Consider the following 13807-nt stretch of genomic DNA (forward strand, 5'->3'; position numbering starts at 1 on the left):
TGAAAATGAGGAAGGAAACAAGAAATAAATCATTACTGAGATTTCAAATTTTCTTCCCTCTCATGCTCATGCAAACTGGCAAACAAGATGCACGGATGGACTCCGTGTAACTTTTAAAAGAGCGGTGGAGCACCACTATTCTGTGCACAATCTCCACACCTGAGCCAGCTCACTCTGAAATCACCCCATCAGCCACGTGAACAAGGAGGAGGTTTGGTCCAAGATCAATGGTTTTTATTATTGCAAACTCAGACAAATATATTCCTGAAGAACACTAACACAATTATCTCCAAAAGCATATTAAAAATACCTGCCCACATGAAAGGCTGTGTTACTAAAATTCATGCCATTCAGGTCTCAGGAGCATAACAGCAAATTAAAGACACTTTCAGCTGTGTAAATCACTACACGAGAGTGGACAGTGAGTAGAATTTCCTGGGCTTAGGGCAAACAACAATCCAGTGGCAGTGACTTTACCACAGAACACAGGACAGCTTCAGCCTCTCCTGAGGCTATTGATCTTCTCTGCTATGTTCTGCAGCTCCAGATCCATGGTGGCCAAGTTTTCCAGCTGCTTTTCCTGTGAAAACACATCAGAGTTAAGGCTGGCAAATGTTTTGTTCCAGGGAAAGGAGAGGAAAGGCCTTTTTTAAGGCAGATTCTGTCCTGCCACTTCCCAGTCCCTGGGCAGAGCAGGTGTGAACAGCAGTGCAGCTGCTTGGAAAGACTTGGGAGATTGGTGCAATTCCCTGCTTTGGACTGAATAGAGGCTGGAGAAAGCATCAACATTTTAATTGTGAGAGCTGGCCCTAATGCCAGCCTCATCCTTGCAGATTTTAAGCACCGTTACCCTCCATGAGGTGGCCTCCTGCCATGTCACAGCTGCAGGTGCTGTCCCTGGGTGTCCCACAGCCAGCACAGGGTGCAGCCAGGGCACAGCTCCGCAGGAACAGAGCAGCAGAAGCTTTCTGCAGCCAGGTTTTACCTGATGACTTGTTCACAGCAACTGGCACCTGTATGAATCAGTGTCCAGCCTCCCTGCTCCCAGCACAGCTCTGTGCACTGCACACAGTGACACACACCGGGAGGATCTGCCTGATGGCTGTAGGCTCAGTTTGCCTGGATACTGGAGCAGAACAGGAAGTCCAGCAAAAAAAACAAAAACAAAAGATTCACTATGTGTGAACTACACATGGGAGGTGCAATGCAGGTTCTGCTCTGCAGTTCTGGCTGGGAAGTCCATGGGCAGCTGATTTCCCTCTGAACACCCAACTCACTTTTCAGCTCGGTATTTTAAACAACCCACAGCCCCAAGTGGTGCTTGTCCATTTTCTCTGCTCCTGCTGCAAACTCCTTTGTTCTGTCAGTCTGTAGAGCCTCGAGGGAGAGGCAGGGCCCAAAGAGGAATAAAATCTTTCCTGCCTTGCAGCAGACAGGAGCTGTGTCTTTATCCCACAAATTGGGCCCTGGGGTAGTTCAGCAAACTCAAAGTTCCACTCTTCAAAGAAAGCAGATTTTTAAATCACTGAAGATCTCCTCTCAAACTATGGTTTAATCTTGTTTGTGTTTTTCTAGGCACAGTTTCCCAGCTGCCTTGGGAATGGATTTGGCAGTGTGTTTCCCCCAGCTTTTCAGAGAAGCTGTGCACTTACCTCCTCTTCCGTCAGGGGCCTCTGGCTGAGGCTCCTTCTGTCATTCCCAGCCACGGGACGTTTCTTCAGCTCTTCTCCAGAGCTGTACAGCCCTGGCAGCTCAGCTGACTTCTTCCTGTAGTTGAGAAGCTGTGCAAGTTGATCCATCTTCTTGTACTGCCTTTCCACATCGTACCTGTTCGTTTTGCCAGGATTCCTCTTGTCGCTGCGCCGGTGCTTCAGAGCGCTCTGGATTTGCTTTTCTGACCACCACTCGTAGTCGTTGTACTCAGGGAAAAGGCTCTTCTCACTCAGGGCGGGCCTGCCTTCCTCCCTGCCCTCCGGGAGCTGCTCCCCGGCACTGTCCCTTTTGTCCAAGTGCCGGCTTTTCCACCACAGCAGTGGGTAGAAAGGCCTGTAGGCTGCTGCAGTCCTCTTCTCTTTCTCTGCGGGGAGATGGCCTCTGTACTCACTTCTCTCTGCAAACCTTTCCTCCTCCTCGTCTTCCACCTGGTCACTGCTGCGATGTTTCTTTTCCACCAGCTCCTGCTCCTCCTCCAGGCTGTCCTCAGTGCTGTGGTGCCTGCTGGCCTGCCCCTTGTGCTCTGCAGCCTGCTGGGACCTTTGGTGTTCCCTGCTCCGTGCTCTCCCTCCCACACGGCGCTGCTTCTCCTCGCCGAGGTACCTAGCCAGCTCCTGGTTTTCATTAGCAGGGTACAGCCTCCCCTCTGAAGGGTGGGCTCCATCGTGCTGCCTCCTCTCCTCACTGCTCTCCTGGCTCTGGTGGTGCCTCTTGTTTTGCTCTTCCCTGCTCTCCTGGCTCTGCTGCCAGCTGTCCGTGTGCTCCTCACTGTCCTGCTCTGCAGGCCTCTCCTCCTGCAGCTCCTCGGGCCCCTTCTCCTCGGACCCTTCCTGATGCTTCTGATGGTGCTTCCACTGCTCCCAGAGATTGGCCTCCCCTGCTGGCTCCCCCCTCTCACCGCCATGGCCCCTCTTCTCTTCATAGGCGCCCCCCGCTCTGTGCTTCCCACCATAACCTTTGCCCTTGAAGGGTTCCTTTCTTTCCTCTCTTTCTTCACTCTCCTCAGATTCTTCACGCTCCTGCTGGTGGGAGAAGCCACGTTCCTGAGGCTCATGGTGGTATTTCTTACTCCTGTCTTCCTCTCCCTCCTCACCTTCCCGAATTTGCTTGGAATGGCTCTGCATTCCCTCCTCCAGGTGCCAGTGGCCCCTGGGGCTCTGATCATTCCCACCACGGAACTCATCCATGCTCATGCCCTCAGAGTGGGACTTCTTGGTGAGAACAGCAGCCTCGACATCCTCACAACACCTGCCCTCTTTGCTTTCCTCTTCACTGTGGTAATTCCTCTCCTCCTCTCTCCCAGTTTCCTGGTAATGCTTTTTTTCTTCCGTGTGAAGTGTCTCATCCTGAGCAGGTGTGTGGTGTCCAGCCTCCTCCTCCTCACTTTTACCTTCCTCACGAGCAAGTTTCTCCTCATCACCTCCTTCCATGTACTTTTTAGATTCCTCTTCTGCCTGCCTCTGTTCTTTCTCCACGCTCCCAGCAGGATGTTTTTCAGTCTCTGCTGGGTCCTTGGGATGCCTCACTTCAGGCTGTTCCTTTTCACTTCTCTCTCTGTCATTTTTATCACCTACAATAACAAAAGCAGCATCATGGAGTAATCCAACCCTCCACTGAAATGTTAGTTCAAAGAGGTGACTGGCTTCCCAAAGTACCAAGGAAATTTGGACAGAACTGATTTCTTAATTCCGCTTTCAAAATCATTCATTTGCCACTATTATGTATGATTGCCTGGAAAAGGATTAACTAACTAATTAACTCCACTTAATTAGGAGTTTTACAAGTTCCTCTGGAATTTCCAGAATAAATTTCCTTCTTTGGCTTTTTTTGCGATCACATTTTTAGTACTGAGTCAAACTAGCTCTCATTCCCATTAAAAATCAATGGGATCTGGAGTTGTGCTCAGTTCTTTGAATGTCAGACCAGGCCCATCACAGATGCTCATTCACAATCAAAAGACAACCATCTATTCCAAGCTACCCAAAACACTGGGAACTTTTTAAAAGGAATTTAATTTTTTTTTTAATTGACTGGAAAAAAAATCAAAGAAATCTGAGGCTTTGCAATAGTTATGTTTCATCTTCTCAGGGTACCTGAAGAGTTTGTCAAGTGCTCTCAGAGTCTCCAGGTGGTTCAAGGAGGGAGCAACAAATGTCAGGCAAGAATCCCTGACAATTCCCAGGTCAGGCTGTTTGTTCCCTGAGCAAACAGACTGAATAGAAGGGAACCAGAATTCTGGCACTGACATTTGGAGGCGCCAGTTTCACACTGGCTGAAGTAACAGTTCACCAGCTCCAACACCAGGCACCAGTTCCTTTCCCAAGTTCAGCTAAGGTTGTACTCACTCTTCAGGATTTCTTTGCATTCAGGATTGATGGGGGGTGCATTTGGCTTAGACAGAGCGTTGGACAGGACCTCCACAATGCACCGGGTTACCTGGAAGAGACAAAACAGGAGAGAAAACCCTCATGGCAAAAATGGAAACTTGACTCTGACCCAGCTGGTAGAAAAGCCTCTTGGAGATTGGAGTTCAGGCTACTGTTAATGAGTTTTGAGTAATCCTGTGCATTTGGGTTTGCCCCTCACTCCTGTACCAGCAGGAAGAGACCAGACAGGCCTTTTGATCTCCCTTTTTGTTTGCAGAGCTAAGGGGCTTCTTTTGGACCTTTTTAAATATTAAATACCCCACTCAGTACAAAGGAGAGTCAAACACCATGCGGTAACACACCCTATAAAACAAACAGACACAACACACATTCAAAGGATGAGGATTATCCTGTAGGATCTGTCCAGATGGGGATGCTGCAAAGGCAGTTTGGATTGCCAATACACTCAAACACCTCCATGTCCTCTGTAAGGGACACACTCCACAGCTTTTCACATGTGTGTGCTCTGAGTCCTGCCTGGTTTTTAGCACTGAACACTCAACTGGATTGTCTGGAAGCAGAGAAAATGGATTGATTTAGGAAAGTCACACAGTGTGCTCTAATTCTAAGCACTGCCAAAGTATCTCCCCTGTGTAAAATGGTTTTCAGGTGCTGAAGATGATGGTGAGAGCAAGTGCTCCTGTTTGCTGGGGCACAAGAGCCTCAGGCTGATGATCTGTGGGGATGACTGGGAGGAGACAGTGAAATATTGATAGAGCCATTTGTCTTTTAACTATTTTTGGTTATTATCAGGTGTTTGCTGATCAAAATGATCACAGCAACAACCAGTGCAGGGGGTCTGGTGTCAGGTCTGGGAGCAGCTGATGGCATTTATTGAGTCACACAGGCTAAGATCTCTTCCCAAAGCAGGAGAGGAAGGACCACATCAGAAAGTCTGTTACACAGTTGGTAACTGTAGGTATTCCACTTTCCCCAAAGCTGTCAGCACAATAACGTGTACAGTGGGATATTTCAGATCACTTTTGAAGCAGCTGTACAGTGCAGGGCTCCACAAGGACCACGCTGCCACAAGAGCCAGCTCCCATTTCCACCATACACACTGAGGTGCAGGCAGGCATCTCCTGGCAGCTAAAGGCACTCCGAGTTCCACACCAGCCATGAGCTCTTTAAAAATTTACCTTTAGGAAAAAAAATGAAGCATTGCCCTGAGAGTTTAAAGAAATGGAGAACACATCACTGATATTTTCTGAGGTTGGTTTGACAGTAGCTACTCACCATTTCTTCAGTATGGTCTTTTTCCACTGGAACTGTGCTGGCACCTGGAAGAAAAACCAATTATTAGAGATTCATTAACACAAGCATCGCTGACAGGAGTCCTCAGTCAAATTGTTCTGATGAGACAGCTTGGGTTTTGGATTGGCAGACAACTTAACCAGGCACATTCCACATTAAATCTTTCCTTATTTGGATGGAAAAGCCACATAAAATTGAGGCATAGCAGGAGAGAAGAGCCACATTAACACTTGTAGCACCAAGATAATATACACCGAGAATAATCCCACCCACAAAAAATGCAACACCAAAGAAAGCCACATTCAAATTCCAAAATGGAACTTTACTTCAAACCAGGTCCTTATGTCGTAGCACCTGTTTGATGGTAAAAAAAAAAAAATAAATCAGCCCCAACAAGCAAGGCCTGTTTGCAGCCCAAGGATCTTTTGGCTTCTTGAAGAAGCTCTCGGTGCACCCCCTGCCAACAGCAGACCATTCTCTAAGACTTTAAAGCAGCTGCTGTCGCAATCCTGCTGGAGAAACGTTGTCTCACTTGGAGGTGGCTCCTGCAAAGATGGAGAGAGCCAGAAGGGACAGAAAAATTTCCATTCACTGAGTGGTCCATTATCATTCCAAGAAATAAGCAAAACCCCCTCAAATCTCAGTGGGAAACTACTCTGGAAGGAAGCAGTATAACTCATCCCTCTCTCTCTGCCCTGAGGACGTGTGGGATAACTCACACCTCCTTACACCAGCTCTGCTGTACCTGGGCCAAGGAGTTTGCTTTTGGAAAGCAGCTACTGCCAATAAACCCTCCGTGCTGCCTGATTTTGCCATCACTGCTGCAATGCCTCCAGCTGGTTGGTGAGCTTGGCTGCTGTGTGTCATTAATAAACTGAGTCAATTGCCATCCACCTGGAGCTTTCCAGGAGGGGGTTAAGCACCTCTGCCAGCCCCACAGCAGTGTGTGGAAGCAGGGCCTGTTGAATCCCGGCTCTGCAGGTTCCCACACGGTGCAGAATCGCAGCACACACACACACAGCTTGGGCTGCAGCTCTGAAGTGCTGGCACGGGTCAGGAGAGTCCTAAACACGACCATGACCCCTCTGGCTGGGTCAGTGAGAGACCTCCTGAAATAGATGAACACACAGCACATCATGGAGATAAAGGAGCTCAGTTTGACCTCTCAACATCAGGGGAATGAGCACTGCCCCAAGGAAGACAGGAGCACGTAGCCTTACACTATTTAAAGCAGCATAACCTTTTTATTCTCTGTGCTGGCAGAGGAAGCAGACATCCCCTGGAGCACTGACTCAGAGTGGAATAGCTGAGCATCACACACTAATAACTCCTGCTATTTCTGTGCTCTCCCCCAAACACACACTCAGGGGTGTGCTGCTCCAGCCCCCATCCCTTCCTTCCCTGAGTGCCTTCAGAAGGGAACCCACACAAGGAGAGCACAGAAGGGATTCCCCTAAAATAGCACTGCATTCCCGCAGAGTGCAGGTGGTGTGTGAGGGGAGATGGTGCTGGGAGCCAGCCCTCTCCCCATCTCTGGCTGACTGAGGCAGCCCCGGGCTCCTTTCCTAAGCCAGTGTGCAAACCATCACCAGGCTGCTGCGGGCAGGAGGAGCAGAGTGCATACACAGGGCAGGGGACAAAGCCCCTCCCACCAGAAGTGTTATTCTTAAAAAGACATTCTCTGGCTCCCACAGGTGTTGGGGATGCTGCGTTTACAGCAGGAGCTGCCCCCAGGCTCACATGGAAGCCCAGAGCCCCTTCACAGGCTCTTTTTGGGGAGGCTCCTCTGCTCCCCCAGCCCCTGAGAAAAGATGACAGGCTCCAGGGCAAACATCTGATTTTGTCCTTTTAGTGATGCAGCCACAGCACATCTCCTGCGAGTGACACCAGGTGATGGGATAAAGCACAGAGCAGACAAACTCCTAGACATCTTTTCCTACTTCAGGCCACCCCGTGAATGCTGTCAGTGGCACAGAAAGACAAAGTCAGGTTGTACCCACTGTCCTTGCTGTCATTCAAAAGCTCCCAAGAGCTTGTTTAACACTGAAAGCCAGCATGAACAGAGAGAGAGCATCCTAACGACGGCAGGAGAACCAAATGCTATTGGACAAATGTCATATTAACCTGTCTGGAGAAACAGAGTGAGCCTCCAGCCCTGCCAGAGCCTGAAATATCACCCTGAGGCAGCTGCCCTGCCAGGGCTGAGCCAGGAAGGCGGTGGGGAGCCAGCAATGCCCCACTTCAGCCTGGTGTTGGCAGTGCCAGCCCATGCCAGCTGCCTCCCTGCCCAGGAGGGGTGAGCCAGCACCCTGAAGGGACGGCAGGCTCGGGCAGCAGGGCACCACCCGAGGGCTTGCAGAACACAGCAGACGGAGCACGGCGGGGTTCCAGAGCAGAGCCAGAGCACCGGCATGGAAACCCTGCACCTGAACACACAGCAGGGAACAAACCACAGCCCCAATGAGCAAAGCCAAGCCCTGGCTCTGCTGAGTCAAGTCTGCCCAGGCAGTTACGATCAGATTCTTTGATTTTGCCTAAGTGCTGAGAGGTGATGAATATAATGAGAAATGATAAATGCAGGACAAATTCACACGGATTTTGCTTGCGTCTCCAAGATTAGAACAGATCTTCAGGTGGGTCCCTGATGAAATCCCCACATGGCTTTGTTTCATCAGTGCAGATGACTCAGTGCAGTGTCATTCCTCATCAAAATGTCACAGTGTCTTCCTAGGCAGGATCACTGAAATTCAGGCATATTGATTTGCAGGAGTACTAGAAAGTTCTTAAATTTAATGCTCAACCAGTTCAACATTTGAAAGTGCGACAGCCACGAAGGATGTAAAGAAGTACCTGATCTGCTTGATGGCATAAATAGGAAAAAATATTTGGTAATAAACCCCCATAGACTCTATGGTATAAGTGTGGTGAGCTCCTCTGTGTTGGGGTCTCTTCCCCTCTGTATCCCACCCTCCCTCTTTGATTTCAATAATGGCACTTGAAGGCAGTCAACTTCCTCACAGTCTCTGTACAAGTCCCAGAAGTGTGGAGACTTCTAACAGACCTAAAGCCAAAATACTCAACCCAGAATGACACCGACTCTTTCAACCAATGATGTAAGTATGCATGAAACACTACAGAGACAAGCCACCACCTCATTCTATTGCGCTTAAGGTTCATCTCACCGTGCGGTTTTAGTATTTAATGCCGCGTGCCAAAAATAAATAAAAAACCCTGTTGGTTAAACCCGCAGAGCCGCTACTTTGCCACCACCTTCCAGCATCCAGCACCGGCTGGCAAAACCCCAGCAGCACCGCCGTAAGGAAGCGGCACCGCCAGGTCTTTGTGCGAGGACGCTGCGCTGGGATAAAAATAAAGGCGGAGCAGCCGCGGAGCTCTCGCCCAGCGCCATCCCCACCGACCCCGGGCTGCGGCTCCCGCAGCCACCGTCCCCTCCCGGAGCGAGCCCGTGCATCCCTGCCCCGCTGTTCCCGGGGCTGTTCGCTCCCGGGGCTGTTTTTGCTCCCGGGGCTGTTCGCTCCCGGGGCTGTTCGCTCCCCGCCTTTCCCGGCGGGATGTGCCCGCGCCCCGCTCACCTGCCAGGGCGGCGGCCGCCAGGAGGGCGAGCAGCGCCCGCGGCCCCATCTCGGTTCGGCTCGGCTCGGCTGTGCTGGGCTGGGCTGTGCTGGGCGGCTCCGGCGCGGTTTAAAAGGGGACGGGGGCGGAGGAGCGGGCGGGGGGCCGCCGGAGCTGCGTCACCGCTGAGCCCCCGGGGGCGGTGCCGCCCCCTCCCCTCCCCTCCGGAGGGGCAACTTTCTCGCAGCTCCGGGAAGCCGAGCTCCCTCTCCCCGCCTCGGCACCCACCGTGCCCGCCCCCCGACTCATGCTTCCAACGCCCCTGTGCATCCCCCGCCCCGCCGCGCCTCAGAAAAGGGGCGAAGCGGGGCTTCCCTGCCTCTTTCTCCAGCTCACAGCACGCGGCAGCATCCTGAGGTCTTTCCCCCCGTCAGAGGATGCCGAGCCTCCGCCGAGCTCCGGAGGAGGTGCGGTAACCCATCCCTCTCGCACAGCTTCCACAAGAAATCAGCGCCGCGCCTCCACACCCTTTCCCGATCCGAGCCTCTTCAGGTGCTGCAGCCGCCTTTTCTTCCTGCAAGGTTTTTGTCCCTTCCCCTCCTCTCACAGCCTGCCCCTACCCAGTACACCCAGACCCCGAGAACCACTGGGGTGTAATCCCAGTGTTTATGGCACCGGGGAGGCAATGGCCCGCAGTATTCCCCAAGAGTTCTAGCAGGGAAATCACAGCTCTCAGCATCCATCTCCGCAGGCAAACCTCTTATTTACTCTGATGATGCTCTGGGGAGCCAGAGGAAGCGTACAGAGATCAAGTTTTACATCGTTTCCTTTAACAGCCCCTGCTGTCCCAATTAATCCTTAGTGGAATAAAAAGCTTGAATGACAAGTTAAAATGAGGAAGTCTGAATGGTCCACCCGGCTCCCTTCAGAGCCCAGCAAAAAGCAGAATTCCTTTTGGTTTTCATTAACCCTCGGAGGGCCATCTCCAATTATAAGTGTATTTATAGTTTTCTTTTTTCTTTGTCTGCAGAGCCAAGCAGATGGCCCTCTAAGTGCCAGTGTTCCTGGAGGACAATGGATCTATACACCCAGCTGGCAGCTCCCTCTGATATCAGTCTGTGTGCCATTCTATTGTCCATTAACAATGGCAGGCTGCTACAAGCACACGGCCTTTAAAGACAAAAACAGGACACTAGCACAGCGCCCCAGTCCAACTCACCAGCAGGAAGCAGGAATTCCAGCTCCTTCTGAAGCCTGTTTCAGGAGACAGCCTGGAGGGGACACCAGGAGGCAAAGCCACACACCTTGCTCACCTTGCACTCCGTTTACAATTTCTGCAAAGTAACACAAGTCAGTCACCTGGCCACCATGGGAGACAAGCCACCTGCAACACCCCCCAGTGTCCCTCCTGCATTGTTCTGTCCCATTGTTCTGTGCTGCCTGTGCCAGCCCCATCTCCACAGGCAGGAGATCTCATCTTTGGAGATCTCCAGCCTTGGCTTTAGGAAGTCAAGAACCTGTTACAAAAGACTGACAAATTTCCCTGGCTCCAAGGCCCCCCTTGTCCTCCCCTGTCTGTGTGAGGATTCAGCCTGGCCTCAACTTCTTTGGTTGCTCATGAGAAAGAATTTTAAGTGAAACATTTGCTTTTTATGTGTTCTCTGCTTCTGCAGGCATATAAATAGCATGTTTTGCCATCAGTTACATCAGGGTCTGCATGGGAGCACCTTCACACCTTCAGATTTGATTTTTCAGATTTTTTCAGATTTGATCAGGTTCGAGGCTGCCAAGACCTGCAAATGTCGTAGGAGGTTTCTGACAGGAGTAGGGACAGAACTGGCTGGAGTATATCCAACTCTGTCTTCAGGGTAGGATTCCAAAACAGGATCCCACAGACTTTTCTGCCAGCACTGGAAAACCAGAGCATCCAAGCATCTTGCCCACAGTTAATTAAGTCAGCCTCTGTTTTTAAAGCAGTGTCACTTCACATGGACTTTTACAGCCAGGGATCAGCTGGGGTGAGTTTCTCTGCAGATCAGGAGAGAGCTGTGACTGCACTAAATCAGGATTACTGCAGGCAAAGGCACATTTCATTTGATCAGCTGTGAGTGGCACCCCCCAACCTCCTTTCTCAGATGTGTCAGTACTCTGATTGCAGTGACATCCACGCCTCACAATGTTGTGACAATCTATTGCTCTATGAATAAACAGTATTTATCCTGTGGGATTCTCTCAAATACAAATGCTTTAAAAAAATACACATTTGGCTCATGCTAGAAGCTGGAACTTCAAAGGATGACAAGCAAATTTCTGTGCCTGAGCTCCTTCTAAATTGAGAGGAGACTGCATGAGGAAAATGAGGATTGCTCTTCTAATTAGGTGTGCTAGTGGGGATTATCTTCATTCTTACATGCCAATTTTCACAGCATTAAAACACTGCAGTCCATTTCATGAAAAAACTCATCTCTTTCATTCAGGAGGTGCTAAGAGGATGGGTCTGGAGAAAGACAATTGCACCTAAAGGCCACCATCTATCCAGTTTTACTAACAGAACCAAAATCCTTTCAGAAACTTTGCCACATGCAGTGCTCAGTGCAGCTTAAGGGATGATGGAGCTGCACAGCTGAAACATTTTTGGGTCCTTCTTCCACAGAAGTGGAACATGACTGTCAGCACCTGTGGCCTTAGCACATGGTACCAGTGCCCAGCAAACTGAGCTGCAGCTGAGAGACCCTTGTGCTGCAGATGGGCGATTTCTGTAGCATGGGCAAATACCTTTTTTTGATTTTCTGTATTTATATAGCACCTCACACTGTGGGGTTTTATTCATGCCAGTGCAGAAACAGCTGATGGAACTGACTTCCAGTCTTTTTCTTCATTAAAAAATCCAAAGAATTTACAGGGTATTTTTGCTTGAGAACCTTAAAAGGTCAGTCCAACTCTTCCTGAATTGTCTTTCTTAGTCTTCTTAAAAAAACAAAAAATGAGGGCTTACATGTCCACATTTCACAAACAAACAAACAATTTTTCACATGTGGACATTTCACAAACAAACAAATTTTCTTCACTTGTAACCCTCTTCTCTTCCATGTAGGGTCCTTCTAGCTCCTGTTTTTCAGTGATGTATCTATTCCACAGAAATGAGGTTAAATATTATATGGCCTAACTGAAAAGAGTTTAAAATAAGCCTACAAGGGATGTCATAACTATTAAAGTGGTATGAAAAATACATGCACAAACCCTGCTGTGGTCTTCTGGAAAAAGCCCTCTGCTACCTGATATAAATCCTCAGGGCTTCTGGATACACTCACAGGCTGCAGAACAAAACAAAAGAAACCACCAAACCCAAAAGCCAGGTGGGAGAGGAAGACCAAGTATAAACACAACCACTTATCCAGCATCCCAGGTTTTCCACAGAACATGTTCCCATCTGCTGCTCACACATACCTCTCTTCCTCCCCAGTCATCCTTCTCTCAGTTTGTCAGCTCAGATGGCAGAAAACTGGATTAATGCTGCAATACAAAAATAAGTTTAAAATAATAAATAGATAAATAAATAAATAGCATACTTTGGAACCATGGGGCAGTTTTTCCACACTGCAGTCAGCATGAAGTGCCACTTCCTAGGCCTTTCCCTAGTAGCAACTCGCTGGCATTGCTTGCCCCAGGCAGGAAATGCAAGTTAGCACCTGCAATTCCACTGGCAAATGCCTCCATGGGGAAGATGACACAGATGGGAACCAACAGGCACATCTTCTCCTAGAACAGAAAGCTGGAATTTGCCTGACTATGTGGGCACCACTGGCAATTTTAGTCACAAGACTTCATTTTTTCTGTGCTGCCACTTCTCACCTGATTGTCTGTCCAAAAATGATCTGCTGGACTCCAAGTCAAAACTTGGAGTTTTGACTTGAACTGGCCAGTTCATCACTCCGGATGAATTGGGCATCAAGCCAAAATGCAGCTTTTGGCTCCTGAGCAGGGGCACAAGCAGCCCTGACACGATCACCCATGGCTTTACAAATGGGGCTGTGACTAACCCTTCTCCCAGCCTCAGCTGTCACCAATTGCCTTGCTGGCAACAGAAGCAACCTCCACAGCCCTGGGCACCTCCTCCTCTACCAGGGGGCTGTAAGGGCACCCAACACCCTCCTGAGCAGACCAGGAGTCCTGGCCAATGCCCAGAAGCTGCCAGCACACCTCTCTGGGCTGGCTTTTGGAGGGCTGGCATCACTGCAGGGCTGAGTTCCCAGGCAGGGGATGCCCAGAGGGCAGCTGGAGATGGCTGGAGCAGCTCTCCCCGTGAGGCTGGGCACGGCTGAGCTGCACACCCAGTGCTGCCCCAAAGAAAACCCTCCCTGAAACAGCCCCTGCCAACCCCCCTGACCTTTATTTACTCACACTGGTTAATTAACCTCCTTGGTGAATTCTGGGGCCTCTGTAGTAGAATAAAAAACAGGATAGAAATTTCTTTCAGCAAGAGAAATGTGGACATGTAAGCACTCATATTTTGAGTACTGCTTGTCATTAAGCAAAAAATGACTTCAATAGTTACCTTTGCACTGCAAATAATTACATTTAGGCCATTAAATTGCCCCATTCAGTGTTTCTGCCTGCTTTTTGTCAACTGTGCATGTTCCATTTAATATTTAAAGACTGGGGCACTACTCTGGCTTATTTAGTAATTAATTTCTTTAAATATTTATAGCACTTTGACTCTCAGCAAGGGTTCTATTTGGTAAGAACAATACTGTTCTGTGGTTGATAGTGTCATGGAAATTTCATAGGCAAATTTCCATTTTGTAACATAAAAACATATAGATTTCTGCCACACACTGTAA

The 13807-nt window shown here is 49.5% G+C and overlaps 1 protein-coding gene across 1 annotated transcript; it reads right to left on the minus strand.

The window, feature by feature from the left end:
* Nucleotides 1-212: 212 nt before the first annotated feature.
* Nucleotides 213-9501, minus strand: CHGB (chromogranin B). Its single transcript, XM_030269711.4, has 5 exons — nt 8987-9501; nt 5376-5419; nt 4059-4149; nt 1653-3283; nt 213-580 (listed from the first exon to the last, which is right to left on the minus strand). The coding sequence occupies exons 1-5, from the start codon at nt 9033-9035 to the stop codon at nt 497-499; spliced, it is 1899 nt and encodes a 632-aa protein (XP_030125571.4). The 5' UTR covers nt 9036-9501; the 3' UTR covers nt 213-496.
* Nucleotides 9502-13807: the final 4306 nt, after the last annotated feature.

The sequence above is a fragment of the Taeniopygia guttata genome, chromosome 3 (genome assembly GCF_048771995.1).
Source record: "Taeniopygia guttata chromosome 3, bTaeGut7.mat, whole genome shotgun sequence".
Classification (NCBI taxonomy): Eukaryota; Metazoa; Chordata; class Aves; order Passeriformes; family Estrildidae; genus Taeniopygia; species Taeniopygia guttata.

What these genes read in the sequence shown, in the direction of transcription:
- CHGB (XM_030269711.4), bottom strand. Translation starts at nt 9,035, where the DNA reads ATGGGGCCGCGGGCGCTGCTCGCCCTCCTGGCGGCCGCCGCCCTGGCA. An exon ending in AAGACCATACTGAAGAAATG is followed by an intron (nt 4,150 to 5,375) that starts GTGAGTAGCTAC and finishes TGTCTCTTCCAG; the next exon opens with GTAACCCGGTGCATTGTGGA. An exon ending in GGCCCCTGACGGAAGAGGAG is followed by an intron (nt 581 to 1,652) that starts GTAAGTGCACAG and finishes GTGTTTTCACAG; the next exon opens with GAAAAGCAGCTGGAAAACTT.